Source organism: Podarcis filfolensis (genome assembly GCF_964270895.1).
Source record: "Podarcis filfolensis genome assembly, chromosome: 14".
Lineage (NCBI taxonomy): Eukaryota > Metazoa > Chordata > Lepidosauria > Squamata > Lacertidae > Podarcis > Podarcis filfolensis.
In genome coordinates this window covers 50,476,788-50,492,876 of record NC_139616.1, presented here as the reverse complement: position 1 = coordinate 50,492,876, position 16,089 = coordinate 50,476,788, and the positions used below count along the sequence as shown (strand labels likewise).

At 44.8% G+C, this 16,089-nt stretch overlaps 1 protein-coding gene across 1 annotated transcript; it reads left to right on the top strand.

Annotated features, from left to right (window-relative positions):
• Nucleotides 1-1,698: 1,698 nt before the first annotated feature.
• Nucleotides 1,699-14,657, top strand: LOC310749180 (cytochrome P450 3A9-like). The gene is made up of 13 exons (XM_083585759.1): nt 1,699-1,855; nt 5,522-5,615; nt 5,765-5,817; nt 5,976-6,075; nt 6,354-6,467; nt 7,073-7,161; nt 7,325-7,473; nt 8,034-8,161; nt 8,506-8,593; nt 10,703-10,863; nt 11,529-11,755; nt 13,491-13,653; nt 14,272-14,657. Exons 1-13 carry the CDS (start codon nt 1,785-1,787, stop codon nt 14,365-14,367), a joined length of 1,533 nt encoding a protein of 510 aa, XP_083441885.1. The 5' UTR covers nt 1,699-1,784; the 3' UTR covers nt 14,368-14,657.
• The last annotated feature ends 1,432 nt before the right edge of the window (nt 14,658-16,089 follow it).

The window sequence follows — 16,089 nt, the reverse complement described above, 5'->3', positions numbered from 1 at the left end:
TTTTGGCAGTCATATTTACACCCAGATATTTCACCTTTTTCGCAAACTTCAGCCCTGTGGTTTCCTCTAAATTACGTTTTTCATGTATCGTTAATTTCCCCCCCTAAAACTTTGGTTTTATTCTTATTCAATTTGAAACCTGCAACTTGTCTGGACTCTTGAATTATCTTCAGTGCTTTGATTGCACTGATCTCAGGGTCCTGTAAAGTCAATACCAAATCATCAGCTAAGGCTTTTAACTTATATTGTTTAGTTCCGACTACGATGCCTTTACCTTCCTAATCTTTCCTTATCATATTCAACAGCACCTCTAGGACAGAAATAAAAAGCAGAGGGGAAAGTGGGCACCCTTGCCTGGTTCCCTTCTCAACCCTAATTTCTTCTGAGACCACATTTTTAATTATAATTTTTGCTTTCTGCTCAAAGTAAATTGCATTAATACCATTTAAATTTTTTTGACCGATCCCCATATTACACAAGTTCTGTTTCATAAAACTCCAAGAAACATTATCAAAGGCTTTCTCTGCATCAATAAACATTAACATTGCTTTAGTATTCTTTCCAGCACATCCATTATATTCCTAATATTATCTTTCATATGCTTCTCAGGTAAAAAACCTGATTGATCTTTATGTATGTGCTTATTCAAAACCTTCTTCAGTCTTGTAGCCAAAATATTTGCAAATATATTATAATCCACATTCAACAAAGAAATTGGTCGGTAATTCTTTACTTGAGCTCTATCTGTATTCAGTTTGGGTATCAGAGTGATGAATGCCTCTTTGTGACCAAGCCAGTTTCAATCCCATGATGAGGCCTGAATCCCAACTGGAATGTGTTCAGATAAGAGAATGAGTGTTCAGAGGGAGAGGAGGGAGCAGACTGGGGGGAGGAGGTGCCAGAAGCGGAAGAGGCAACAGGGTTTAGTGAGCAGGAAGAGGCTGGGGCAGAGAGTGGTCTAGCATCAGAGGCAGAAGCAGAGGCTGGAGAGGAGGTGGGCCAAGAGGCAGAGATAAGGCAGACTGCAGAAGAAGCCAGAGGATTTCCTCCTTCTGTGGCAAATAATGCGTGTTGCTCAGGATGCATTTAAATATCCACGCTATAGTTATGTATGTGTTGATTGGAGTCTTATCCTGGTCTTTTTGCCATTTATATCACTAATATAATAAAACCAACCTCTGTTGGGAAAGCCTCCAAGGAAGGAGAGTCCACCACCTTTGGAGGGAGACCGTTCCACTGTCAAGCAGTTCTTACAGTCAAAACATTCTCCCTAAGGTTTCGATGGAATTTCCTTTCTTGTAACTTGAATCCATCAGTTTGGGTGCTCACCTCCAGAGCAGCAGAAAGCAAGCTTGCTCCATCTTCCAGGCACTTTGATAAGGCAACTGTACCCCATAAAAGGCGGCCAAATGATACAGCCCCTTCGCTTTTCAGAGATCTGAAGGGCACCAGGTGAGCGAAAGCTGCTCTGTGGTAAAAGGAATCAGAAGATGACATCATGCATCTCCTGGAGCGCTTGGCAGGAGATGTTTTTACATAAGAAGGCAGCCAAGGCAACACACCCTCTCTCAGGCCTCACCTCTTTCGTGACAAGGAATACTAACCCGGCCTCAGAGAAAGGAAACTTGGACTGAGTCAACCTGACAGTCATCAGAGCAAAGGCGAATGGATAGCAAAAGCTATTGCGAAATTTTTGTTTTTGCTCTTTGAGCTCCAGCCCTGAACAAGTATAAAGAGGGCAGAAATCCTCATTCAAAGCCAGAGAGTCATCAAGGGCTAACAAGATGGATCTCCTTCCAAGCTTCTCCACTGAGACATGGTTCCTTCTCATTGCCTTCCTGGGCCTTTTCATGCTGTATGTATCATTCTCTTATCATTTCTTTGGCTGCTTTCTAATTGTGAAAAAGAAATGGGGGCCTTTTAAGTCTGTTGCTTCTCCTGAAAGCCATAGCAGATGGTAGCCTCTGATCTGCAAGGATATTTACTTCCAATGAAGCTTGCATATGGTTGGGTTGTAGAAGCAGCTCCAGAAGCACAGCATATTGAAAGAGCCTTATCTTATAAATCTGAAACAAAACTGTATTTGGCACCCACCTAGAAGTGGTCCCTCAACAGCAGAGGGAGAGAGTGAAGGAATGGAGACACAGGACAAAGTTCTTGGGCAGAAGCAGCCAATTCCTGATCTATTCTATCTAGCCCAGGACTGTGAGGCCTTTAAAGCTTAAAACTAGGGAAGCAGGTGACAACTCTGGAGATTGATGAAGGGTTGGCCTCATGTGGGTTGATCAGTTGGCCGTGAACAAAACGCTTCTGGCTATCACTGGGCCATTGGAATTTTCTAAACTGTTTTCATGGACACAGCCATGTAAAGAACATTATAGCAATCTAATTGAATACTATAGCCATTATGGAGGGCGAGAGGTGGGATGAGCTTTTGCTACCCAGCTCTTTGCTACCCAGCATGTAATTACTCTGTTGTTGGGCTCTCTGTGTTGTATCCAACCAACTTTCAGTCAGAGTAGACCCACCGGAATTAATAGATCAAAGTTAGTCACGTCTATTAATTTCGATGAGTCTGCTTTCAGGAGGACCAGCAATGGTTGCAACCCAATATGAATAGAACTCAGCATGTGTGTGTTTGGTTCCCGTTTCTGATTTAATTATATCCCATAGTTAATGTTTTAAAAAAGAATATTTGCTTCTGCTACATGGATATATCTATATGGGGATGGTATCTAGAGTTTGTAAGAGCTGTTCAACAGTGGAACAGGGTCCCATGTGAGGTGGTGGACTCTCCTTCCGTGGAGGTTTTTAAGCAGAAGTTGGATAGCCATCTGTCATGGATGATCTAGGATTCTACGATTCTGTATCCAGTGATAATTCTCAAGAGGGGAGGCAGTTGAAGCAGGTCTCTCTGCCTGACTTGTGAGCTAAATTCCTGAAGGGATGATTTGGAAAAACAACACCCCCGAAGGTTAACACCTACTTACTTCAACTGGCTATATCAATCAACATAAAGAACCATATAAGTAAAGAGGATTTTTTATTAAGTTGGGGGTCACAGAATTGTAAAGCTGGAATGAATCCCCAGGGGTCATCTACTCTAACCCTCTGCAATTCAGGGATCACAGGGCAGGAATTATTTTTGTGTGTGCTGTTTTGGAACAACAAGTTCAACAACAATTCTCAGCCTTATGCTGCTTTCAACTTCTGTGACAGTATTTCTTTTTGCTCTTTTATCTTTTATTTATTAATAAAATATTTTTGGGAACACCCCCCACCCGAAATAGCATTGTTAGGTATATTCAGCCGCAACAACTCTAGGGCTATTATATGAACATAAGATTGATTACTTATTAACGGCAGCAAGAATATTGATAGCCGGAGATTGAAAAGAAGCAAAAGGTACCGATGTACCAAAAATGGTATCACATAATTTGGGAGATGGCACTTTGTGAAAAATGGATACAAAAACAATTTGTGAGGGCAACCAGCATCCCCCCCACCCTGAATGACTTTTAAAGCAGTCTAGTGGCTCTTTATTCTGCCCAAGAACAAAGACTCTGCAGGACAAAGTGTACCTGTCACATTTTGTATTATGCGGCCGTGCTAACACTTCCCTTTATATTGACAGCAGTAGGGCTTTTTCCCCAGGGGGAACTCCCAGGAACTCAGTTCCGCCACCTCTCAGGTGGGTTCTGGCACCTGTCAGGTGGGCACCTAAGAGAAGGTTCCTGGTGAGTTCCATCATCTTTTTTTCTAGAAAAACAGCCCTGGACAGCAGCAGCGATTGGACTCTTTCTGCTCCAGGGCTTATGAACTCTCCTGTTTTTATTTTGATCTCAGCTGTGCCTTCAGGTTGGGAGGGGAAGGTGGGATGCTGAGCTTGACATTTTCATCTTTTTACATATAACTCAACACACACACATGCAAGAATAAAGATAATGTTTCTTGTTAAGTACAGCAAAAAGAAAAAGAAAAACAAGGGTGTTGGCTAAAGATAAACAGAACAGGGAAGGAAAGATCTGGATTTTCAGGGGAGAAATCAGCTGGTGAACTTTGGAGCCTGTTTATTATTGTATATATGCAGAGCAGGGTGTGCAGCAAGTAGATCACTAGGAATTGGTGGGTGATTTCACTGAAGGAGCTGTGCAGGCCAGTTGCTTTCTGACCACATCAACCTCCTATTTAAAGCTTAGTGAGGTGGGGCCCACAAATCCCTGCCTTGTTTTCTGGCAACTTCAATTGCAGAATGACTTTGCTCATTGTAAATCTCTGATACGTTTTGATTAATTAAAGTTTTGAGAAACTTCTTTCACAACTGGCAGTTGAAACAGTGACAGTTAAAAATAGTGCTTTTTTCTGGGGGTATGCAGGGGTACATATTCCCCTAAACATTTTGTGAATCTTTGTACTTTTGTCCATTTTCTGTATTTATTTTCCCTGATTTGAACTATAAAATGTTTAAACCATTAAAAAATGAATATATATATATATATATATACACACACACACACACACACATACATACATATATATATACACACAGTATGCTGAAACAGAATTATGAAGAACAAGAAATGGCTACTACGTCAGCAGAAAACGAAAACTAACCTGTCAACATGTCAGAACAACACAATTAACCAAGCAATCCAATTACTATCTGCACACATACGCACTGGCAACTGTCAGAGTTACAAACAACATGGGGACAAGGAGGCTAGAGAAAGAGGGGCCTGTTGCACCTCGGTGGAAGTATGAATGTCTTAATTATGATTTCCTTAAAGCAAGCTATGGAACACAACAGTGTCCGTATATTCAAAGGGGAAATCACACTATAAATAGGTATTATGTAATTCACCGATCAGGATTACATAAGGACAGTATGGCCAGAAAAATATGGTAAAATGTTGAAAAATTGTGTAGAATGTTTGAAGGGGAAGGGTACATAATTTCAAATTTCTCATTGCCCCTAAGAATTTTGGGTCCAGGGCAACTGGCTCTGTGGCCCCACCCATTGTGTGCCACAGCTGAACAATGTACTTTGAGTTATTCAGTTGTACTTGTGTGGTGTAGTAGTTAAGAGCGGAGGACTCGTAATCTGGTGAACCGGGTTCGCGTCTCCGCTCCTCCACCTGCAGCTGCTGGGTGACCTTGGGCCAGTCACACTTCTCTGAAGTCTCTCTGCCTCACTCACCTCACAGAGTGTTTGTTGTGGGGGACGAAAGGGAAAGGAGATTGTTAGCCACTTGGAGACTCCTTCGGGTAGTGATAAAGCGGGATATCAAATCCAAACTCCTCTTCTTCGTCTTCTCTCTTGAAGGCCTGGGTTGCATATTAGCCCATATCATCTCATTTTTTGCCCTGTGGTGCCCAAGTCAGTTCCTTGTGGGATTTTTTAACAGGAGGAGCCCCAACAAAGGTGCATCAACCTGCCAGGTTTCCCCTCTGAACCCTGGACAGGCTTCCATGCTCTGCTGACAGATTTGCATCTCTCTCTCTCGTTTTACAAAATAAACAGATATGGATTTTGGCCGTATGGGGTCTTCAAGAAACTGGGCATTCCAGGTCCATCGCCGTTGCCTTTCTTTGGAAATATCTGGTCCTATCGTAAGGTGAGTGTCTGGTGACATTCCTGCCCTGCTCAAGAGGTTTCCTGAGGCCCCTTTCTGCTCCCCCCTCTTGGGATCAGAGGTGCTCCTCAAAATGAGCCTTAATCCGGTTCAGAAAGGCCGTTCTTAACTTTCTTAATGTCTTTCCACAGGGGTTTATGAACTTTGATACAGAGTGCTTTCAGAAATATGGGAGGACCTGGGGGTAAGTGACCTTTTATGACCTGCTTGTATTTCTCACGTTAACCCAAATCCCATTGCTTGATCCCAAGGAGGAAATGATCTGGGGTGGGAAAATACTCTTATCTGCAACTGGATCTCTTTGGGATCTCAAAAACATACCATTCTTTACTCTTAATCCAGGATTTACGAGGGCCGAAAGCCTATGTTAGCTACGCTGGATCCGGCTATTATAAAAGCTGTCCTCGTGAAAGAGTGTTATACCACTTTCACCAACCGCCGGGTAAGCATTCACTTCTTAAGTATACAATAGTATCATGGAAGGAGGAGTGTTCATACACGTCACTCCATTGGTGCCAAACTGGGGCAGGGTGGGGTAATGGGGAGGGCAGATTAATCCCTCTCCCAAAGTCAACTGTGAACTTAGTCACCCAGCCATCACTGCCCTCCATGTTTATTCTGTTTACAATTCCCTGTTGGATATTATTGGTTCCATATCTGTCATGGGTTCAAAACCTGACTTTGCCACTCAATGGTTCGAAACTGCTTTGTTTCCTCTAGGATTTAGGTTTAGTTGGGATCTTGGAGTCTGCCGTCTCAGTGGCAAAGGACGAACAATGGAAGAGGATTCGCACTATTCTCTCTCCAACCTTCACCAGCGGGAAGCTCAAGGAGGTAAAAAAAGGAAAAAGATATTATGTATTGAAAAGAATAAAATATTCAGCTCTTCCACTGGTAAATATGGGTCGTACAGTTCAAGCACCATTGAGTCTATTCAGTCTGAAACTGGGGGATAATCCAATTCTGTTGATAGCAAGAGTGGCTGAAGCATAATGCCTAAGAATGTTAGGTTGCAAAGTCTATGTTTTGGATTATTTCTCAGCTTCATTCTCTTAAAAAAACAACCACAGATATCAAGCCAGTGGATCTCTTTGACTTTTAAAAAAAAACCTAGAGCTGCAAACTTTAATTGATAATTAATTAGATTAATTTGACTAATTAATGGGCACCTGCGAATCAGAGCTGAGATGGAGGTTGATTCCTGGAGATATCACTCCATATACTGTAATTGCAAAGTAGTATCATTACGAGCTAGATCAGCCAGTTCTCAACATGGCGAAACAAAAATGCCAAAGCGAAACAAAAAATGAAGCCCATCTTCCGTGATTGCATTTTTGATGAGTGATGAGCAAGTCACAGGATTTCTAGAACTCCATTGGAGCCAGGAAGCTCAACTGCCGTTAGGTGTTGACATCTCTGTTCATTGATTTGTATTTCAGATGTTTCCCATCATCAAACACTACGGGGAGGTTTTGATGCAAAACGTTCAGAAGAAAGTGGAAAAGAATGAATTCGTGGTTATGAAGGAGTAAGTGGTTTGAGTCAGGAAAGGCCTCAGTCAAAAATAGCATAGCATACCATGTGGGCTGCCTTTGAGGCGAATCCAGATCACATTGGGTGGCCAGAAACAGGCCTATGGAAAATCCTAAGTATACTGAGAGCCTGATTTGGCTGCTCTGTTCCCTCCCCAGCGTCTTTGGAGCCTACAGCATGGATGTCGTCACCAGTACTTCATTTGGTGTGAACATTGACTCTATGAACAACCCTGCAGATCCTTTTGTCAAGGAGATGAAGAAGATGACCAAGTTTGCCGCTTTTGATCCACGCATCGTTTTGATAGGTAAGTTGGCTTCTGATTTCTGATGGCCCAGTGGAAGTTTGCAGCCTGGTTATTATGGAAACATAATAACTGGTCCATCAAGCACAGAATTTTCTACAGAATTTTCTACTAGGTCCTCCAGGGTTTCTGACAGGGGGCATTCCCAGCCCAGCCTGGTCACAAGGACCAAATGTGGGTCGACCATTGAGCCATGACGGCCTTTCCAAAATATGATTTCTTTCTAGACTGCACTTGGATCTAAAATATTGCAAGGATGATTATAAGAACTGGCCCTACCGTTAGGTACATGTGTGGGAAGTTCTGGGAGGGTGTAATCAGTGTGCATGCAATGTAACAAAATGCACATAACTTCATACATGGATTGCATATACAGAAATTGCAACCCTGAGATTCACAATGAGGTTGACCAGGCTCTATTAAGGCTTGCAAGCTATGATCCTTAGACCAAACCAAAGTTTATCAATAATTATCTACAGAAATCTATCTACCAATCAGCATATCTAATGCTTTGCTTCAGGAAGGTTGATTCCTGTTCACCGTATGATTTCTGTCTCTTGCAGCCACGTTCCCATTCTTGATTCCTCTTCTCAAATTAATGAATGTGAATTTATTCAACGCAGAAGCTTTAAGCTTCTTTTCAAGGTCCTTTGCAAAAATGAAGGAAACACGGCAGAAAGAAGGGCAAAAGGTAAGAATTGTGCCGTAATTTGGGGGTGAATATCTTTGACATGGAAAAGGGCTTTCATTTTGTGTGTGGGTGTGATTTTTCACTGAAAAATCCCCTAGGTGTCAACTTTTCTCTGTGCTGCTTCACTGCTTTTTGCTCCACAAAACAGCCTAATATCTTGACTCTCTTACCCCCTCAGTATGTCCGGTTGTGCCTAAGTACAGTGAGATGATCACACGGCCACTGTCCTCAAGGGCAAAGGGGGCCAGTTCTCACGGCTGTATTTAGCCCTTTAAAAAACCAGGGGCTTCAAACCATCTCTCTGCCACACATTTCCTCCACTGGTTTATTTGTTTTCTGGTTAGGGCCGGGTGGACTTCCTGCAGCTGATGATTGACTCCCAAAGTGCCAAGACTGACCACCAGAGCAATGGCTTGAACCACTCCTATAAAGGTAATGCCACACAGTTTAACTGACCTGAAGGGAAGTTGTATTTCCTGAAGACTTGAAATTGCCTATCCCAGTTTGAAAAATGCAGTGCAATGAATGTTGCCTACACAGATCATGTTCCCAAGTTGTCTTTCCTGAGGAGTTGAAATTGCCCAAATCCTCGATGACTTAGGAACTTCACTTGCACGTGAAGACAGGCTCCAGCAGATTGAGTGGAAGAGACCAATAGTGTGTCCAAAGACAGTCTCTGCATGTGCTGTGGAGGGAAGTGAGGGGCAAATGGGTCTCGTCCACCTGGGAAGGCAGCCCATCTAGGAGTGGGAAAACTCTGATCCTAAACTTTGGTGGGATATCTTTGGGAGAAGAAAAGGCTGAGGAGTAAACTCTACACAAATCCAGAGTGGAAGAAGAAGATATCCCGCTTTACCATTACCTGAAGGCGTTTCAAAGCGGCTAACATTTTCCTCTCCCTTCCTCCCCCACAATAAACACTCTGTGAGGTGAGTGAGGCTAAGAGACTTCAAAGAAGTGTGACTCACCCAAGGTCACCCAGCAGCTGCATGTGGAGGAGCGGAGACGCGAACCCGGTTCACCAGATTATGAGTCTACCACTCTTAACCACTACACCACACTGGCTCTTTCTCAGGGGTTTGTGCCTAAGTCTCTAAGATGATTGGATGGCGTCTTGTACATCTCCTTCCAGCAACTCCTGCAGCTGGTGCCAAATGTCTTGCTCTGCTTTCCTTTGGACATCAGCAAGGCCAGGAGGGGGGTTCTGGTCTTCTGGGCAGCCCAGGACCTCCAGACACACAGCCCAAGCTTGGGGTTCTGGAGGGGTCACTTCAGTGCTGCAAATACAGCAATTTGACTTCATCCCCAGAGGCACACTCTCAAGACAGAAGGATGCCAGAAACAAGACTGCACCCACAGACACGATTCCAAACCAACCCCCCAATCTTCGTATGTTGTTGATGATAATGACTTTCCAGTCTCTTGTAACTCAAACGTCTCCAAGCGACTTAAGTCATATTTTAAATATAAATATAAATACATTATACCATAAAGCAGAACAAAACAGGTCCCATAAGAGCCATAGGAAGCTTGGGCAGCAGACTAGTAGACTAGTAGCAGCAAAGCATCATCTCAGTCTATCAAAAGCCAGGGGGAAGCCTTTCCCTGGTGCTAAAAAGAGGTCAGTGAAGGCGCTTGGCAGACCTTGCTGGGGAGAGTTTTGCACAGAAAGAGAGCCACAACCTAAAAGGCCCTACTCTGCCTTGTCATTACACTCAGTGGTAAAGGCCTCAGAATATTACTTTCCCTCTTATTTAAGTTGCCTGCAGGACTGTTCCCAGAAGTAATTCCCATTTTTTTTCCTGGGCCACCACCCCCTTGATTCCACAAACTCATTCTCAGTACTTCCTCCCCTCTCAAAAGCATTACTATCCAAATAGTGATTTGCACAACACCCTAAGGAAGACAATGACACAATAAAATTCAAAACGGCAACAATTGATTGCACATTGATTGAAAAATCGCATTAAAAGGGTTTAGTTTAATTAATTCAACAAAACTCATGAATTTGATCCCGTGAGACCAGCTTTTCAAAATCTGATAGTCCAGCACCCCCTTGCCTCTTGGCACCCCCTAGGAAATCCCCCCCCCAGAGTGAGTTACTGCCTGCTTAGGAAGCCACTGCCCATTGCATGGTCCTTTATTATGTGTGTGCTGCAAGGACTGATCAACAAGGTGTTGCTGCTCTACCTGTGAACCAGGAAGTTGTTTTCCCAGAGACTGCTGGATTGTTTAAAACAACAGAGAAAAGAAGACAATATAGGGTTTTGTGGTTTTCTTTTTTTAAAAAGCCAAGGTGTTATTAGTAACCTTGGGAACCTGGCCATTTCTTGGCCCTGTTCTTGAGTGCATCAAACAACCCCAGAGGGAGAGAAACGCATGAGCTACTGTTTTGATTTCGGCACTATTGTTTGGGAAGAAAAGAAAACCATTGCATTGCAGTGCAATGCAATGCATGTTACCTGCACGGATCATGTTCCCAGCCAGACTACAGGCTGTACTTGTTTACACTTGAACTCTCTCACTTCTGCTTGTTTGCAGGTTTGACTGACATTGAAATCCTGGCCCAGTCCTTCATCTTTGTCTTTGCTGGATACGAACCCACCAGCAACTCCCTGGGTTATGCTGCCTACCTCTTGGCTACTCACCCAGATGTCCAGCAGAAGCTTCAAGATGAGATAGATACCGTACTGCCCAAAAAGGTGAGAATGTGCAGGTTGCAAAGGTGAGGCCGGACCTAATGGAGAAGGTTTTTTGGGTGGGGGAGTTACAGGAGAGTTATTTATCTAATTTGGGGGGCAGGGACAGAGGAGTAATAAAAATGAACCAGTTAGAAACTAAAGTGAAAATACACCAAAACACAATTTAGTACCAGCAGTTAAAATCCAGTTTGCCCTGACATCAGCCCAGTGGTCAGCATCACCTGGACCTTAGATTTCAAAGGCCTGTTTGAACTGGAAGGTCTTAGCCTGCTGGCAGAGGGATGACAGAGAGGGAGCCAGTCTATCCTCTCTTGGGAGGGAATAGTGCAATCTCAGAGCAGCCACAGAAAAGGCCCTGTCTCTCTTGAGTCATCACCAGCTGGGCTTCTGATGTTGATGGGACGAAGAGAAGGCGCTCACCTGAGGATCTTAGCACCTGAGCCATCTTAGATTGGGGCAGTGGAGAGAGAAACAGATCAGTTGCGTAAGTTGCATTCCACCTGTGCAGCTGTTGAATGCAACCCACGGAGGTTTTCACATTCATGGGCAGAAATCTCAGAACAAGGCCACCTCAACTGAGATCTTTCCTTCTGAAGGTCTCTGTGTGAGCCTGGTTTAGGGTCTCACTGGTTACAATTCATCTCCCCCCTTGAATCCCCCCAAAGGCTCCTCTCACGTACGATGCCATCATGCAACTGGAATATCTTGACATGGTCCTGAGTGAAACGCAAAGGCTGTATCCCCTTGGAGGACGGATTGAAAGGACCTGCAAGAAAGATGTAGAAATCAATGGGGTGACTATCCTGAAGGACATGAATGTGATCATTCCTCCCTATACGCTTCATCGGGACCCTGAATACTGGCCAGAACCTGACGAATTCAGACCTGAGAGGTAACCCTTCCTATCCCACTGCAAAAAACCTTGTGCTCTGAATATACGCCACCTGATGAAAGGCCACATGTTCGAATGACATGAGTGAAAGATCCACCCAACCACTAGTAGATCATCAGCTGCTCCTGATTTCAGCCTCAGCTGGGCTGCTGACATCATCACCATCATCATTTGGTTACATTTATTTATATCCCACAGGGACTTAAGGCATATAAACATAGCAAACGAACTGTAATAGAATTAGAAAGTGATAGAAACATCACAATGCCAATTGTGATACCAGCATTTTGCAGATGCCCAACTGGAGGTGAAAATAAATCACCAACTTTTTCGGGCCTGGGGGTACACCTGTAATTTTGAGCAAATGCTGGGGTTGCTATTCATAAAATGCCTGCCACGAGGTGTGACGTGGCACAGAATGGCTGCTGTTGAGAGAGGGTGGCAAGCCACTAAATGGGTGCCACGTTCACAAGGGGAGAAAAGAAGTGGGACCCCAAAATAGTGTGGCCATGTCCCACATGAGCTGCCCCAATCTGGTGGGGGCAGGGAAAGGAGGCACTGCACTCCCCTATCCAGAATGGAAGGGAGGGTTGGCATGCAATCCTGGGCCCCGGGCACAAAATTCTGAGAAGGGCACATCCAGGCACCCCTATAACAGGCTCCCTCTCTTGGCTGAGGTCCTGCCACCTTCCAGAGCCACAGGGAGGCAAGCTGAATCCTGGCTGGGCCTTTGGGTTTGGGTGGTGTGTCCTTCTCCTTTTGGCCTGGCCAGCTGTGCTGGCTAAGCTGGAAGGTGGCTGAGCTGCCAAGCCAAGAATAATAACAATAATAACAATAATTTATTATTTATACCCCGCCCATCTGGCTGGGCTTCCCCAGCCACTCTGGGCGGTTTCCAACCAGATATTAAAACACTGTAATACATCAAACATTAAAAGCTTCCCTAAACAGGGCTGCCTTCAGATGTCTTCTAAAAGTCTGGTAGTTGTTGTTCTCTTTGACATCTGGTGGGAGGACGTTCCACAGGGCGGGCACCACCACCAAGAAGCCCCCCTGCCTGGTTCCCTGTAATTTGGCTTCTCGCAGGGAGGGAACCGCCAGAAGGCCCTTGGAGCTGGACCTCAGTGTCCAGGCAGAACAATGGGGGTGGAGACGCTCCTTCTGGTATACAGGACCGAGGCTGTTTAGGGCTTTAAAGGTCAGCACCAACACTTTGAATTGTGCTTGGAAACGTACTGGGAGCCAATGTAGAATAAATGTTTCCACTGCCATCAGTGGCAGCAGCGTTGGCAGCCATGTGTCTCTCTAGCTCTGCACTCCCTCCCCCCCGACACACCATCCCCCCCAGCTACCCAGTCCACTGCGCAGTGGGGATTTGCTCCATCCTGACCATAATGAAAGGGGTCTCTTCAAACAGTGTAATCTGAGCAGGAAGAGCAAAGAGACTCTGGAGGGGACCTTTTGCATCACAGACACCATAGGTGGTACCGGTGGGTACTGCACTCATGACCTCCATTTGTGCGACACTACGCAGCACCGTCCCCACTTGATTCAGCTGGTGGATGCAGCTGAGGACCAGCAACTGAGAACCAGCTGGTGGTGAGCAATGTCCCCTTGTTGGGAGCCCTGAGCTGCTGCCTTCTTCTTCTTTTGCCTCTCCTATCAATGCATCAGATCTGCCCCTTCTGGTTCCTTACCCAGCCTCCATTTCTCTCGTCTCTGTGAACGCAACCAGGTTCAGCAAAGAGAACAAGGATCAAGTGGATCCCTACCTATACCTGCCCTTTGGAGCTGGTCCCCGGAACTGCCTGGGAATGCGCTTTGCTCTCGTCACGATGAAGGTGGCCATTGCAATCCTGGTGCAGCATTTTTCCTTCAGGGTCTGCAAGGAAACTCCGGTGAGGAGGCTGGATGGTGTGTGTGTGTGTGTTTGTGTGTGTGTGTAAAATGAAGGGGCAAGGGGCATGACACTTGGAGTTTCAATGTCTGGCACCAGTGCCCAAGGCATAGGTAAAGGTAAAGGGACCCCTGACCATTAGGTCCAGTCGTGACCGACTCTGGGGTTGCGTCGCTCATCTCGCTCTATAGGCCAAGGGAGCCAGCGTTTGTCCGCAGACAGCTTCCGGGTCATGTGGCCAGCATGACTAAGCCGCTTCTGGAGAACCAGAGCAGCGCACGGAAACGCTGTTTACCTTCCCGCCAGAACGGTACCTATTTATCTACTTGCACTTTGACGTGCTTTCGAACTGCTAGGTTGGCAGGAGCAGGGACCGAGCAACAGGAGCTCACCCCATCGTGGGGATTCGAACCGCCAACCTTCTGATCGGCAAGTCCTAGGCTCTGTGGTTTAACCCACAATGCCTCCCGTGTCCCTTGCCCAAGTCAGATAGATAGCACCATACTGCATGTTTTGATTTAAGCCAGGGAAACTCCCCTGTGATCTTCTGCTGGGGTCTTGATGTTAAGATGGGTTAACTGATGTGCTGATTGCTGTCTCGATTCTCACCCTGCTGCAGATTCCCCTTAAGATGAGCAACCAAGCCTTCTTAGTGCCGGAGAAACCAATAGTTCTGAAGATGGTGCCACGAGGTGGTCCCCAAAAGGAGGAGTGAAGCCTGGTCGTGTCTCAATCACCTCGGTAGCAAGTGCAAAAGCTTCGGGTGTTGCTCTGGGAAGTTTCCCCAAAGAGAACTCCTAATAGTTCCAGCAGATCAGACTGATTTGCAAACTGAAACAGAGCTCTCTTTATAGCTTCACACTTCTCTGAATTTGGCACTGAAGTTTTCCAGCCACAGAACACCCACAAAAATGGGTGTTGTTAGTGCATTGTCAGTGGAAGATTCATGCAAAAATGTGTATCTTAGTGAAAGTAACATTAAACGATGTGTTCTATTCAGGAAAATACCCCAAAATGCTTTCATTCTGTTCAAATTCGCCAAAATTTACAATAGTTTATTTATTTTGCTTATTAAATTTGTATCCAGCCCTTCATTTGTAGAACTCAGGGTGGTTCACAACATAAAAATACAATACAAAAAGAAAATGCTTGCACTGTGAAACATTCATACAAAAGTGTGTCTGCAAGGAAAATGGGCGCCAAGAATGTGTGCAAATGTTCATGCAAACCCCTCTGTGGAATTGGGGCGAAGCAAATCTAAGACTTGCAGAGTGGGAAACCCAAATTAGCAAATTTGTCCATCCTTTAATATTCCTCTATTTGCCTGATCTGTCGCTTCTATTATTTCAAGGCTGTTTTGGAGATTTTTTAAAACAATATTATATATATTTGGTTGCAAGGCATCTTGAAAATTCTTGTAGTATAAAGTACCGTAGATTTTAAAAGTCCCCTTTAAAACCAGATCATCAATGATGATTAATTGGAGCATGCCCAGCCTACAATTTTGTATCAGTCCGAGACCAGTTTACCAGTCTTGGCTTCCCCCATGGAATTCTGGGAACTGTAGTTTGGGGAGGGTGCTGAGAAGATTTTGTTAAGGGATCCATACAGAGCACATGCAACTTGAATTCCTTAGGGTTGCTTGGGAAGAAAGAATCACTATGGCATCAAATCATGACCACTGAATGACAGGAAACTGAATCAGTGCAAGCCAGGATTGCAAAAACTCCTTCCTAGAATTTACACACATCACAGTCCTGGGTAATGTGATTTATCTGGGTCCATGTGACTCAGATGCATTCTTTCAAAACTCTGTGTGTGGAAATGCTCTTGCAGAAACAGGACCAATCCACCAGTGCAAACCCAATTTAAATACCACTCTGGAGAGAAATAAGATCTGCTGTGGTTTAGTAGATTAAACATCCCTTGTTAAACACAGCTTCCCTTGTTGAGTTGTTAGAGTCACCTTACAGTGTGTAAAACTGGGTCTGGAAACAGCTCAGAAGCAGTAGTTGCAGTTGGTGAAAGACCCATGTAATATGATTGTATCACCTGTTCCCAGGAAGCAATATTGAAGCTCTATTTTCAATTATCTGCCTTTGGCACGATATACACTACAGTACACTGCCACCTGGTACAGGGGGCGCTTGGGGCTCCTGCCCCCTCAATATTTTGAATCAGGGGCCTTGTGAGCACACCCTAATTTCAAGGATACAAGAGCATGAACAACTGAGACCAGTTGGGTTGCAGCTGGCACATCAGTCTAAGATGGTATGAGGTTCACTGTGCCATGGAAGCAACCTGTGATTCTGTAGACAGAACTGGATTGAGGAGCCCCCCCCCCCCCGACTTCAAACCTATTTCTTTTGGAAGGATTGCAGTTCCATCCGAATCTGGGCAAATGCTGCTCATCTGCGCAGTCAGACCATTTAGAAAC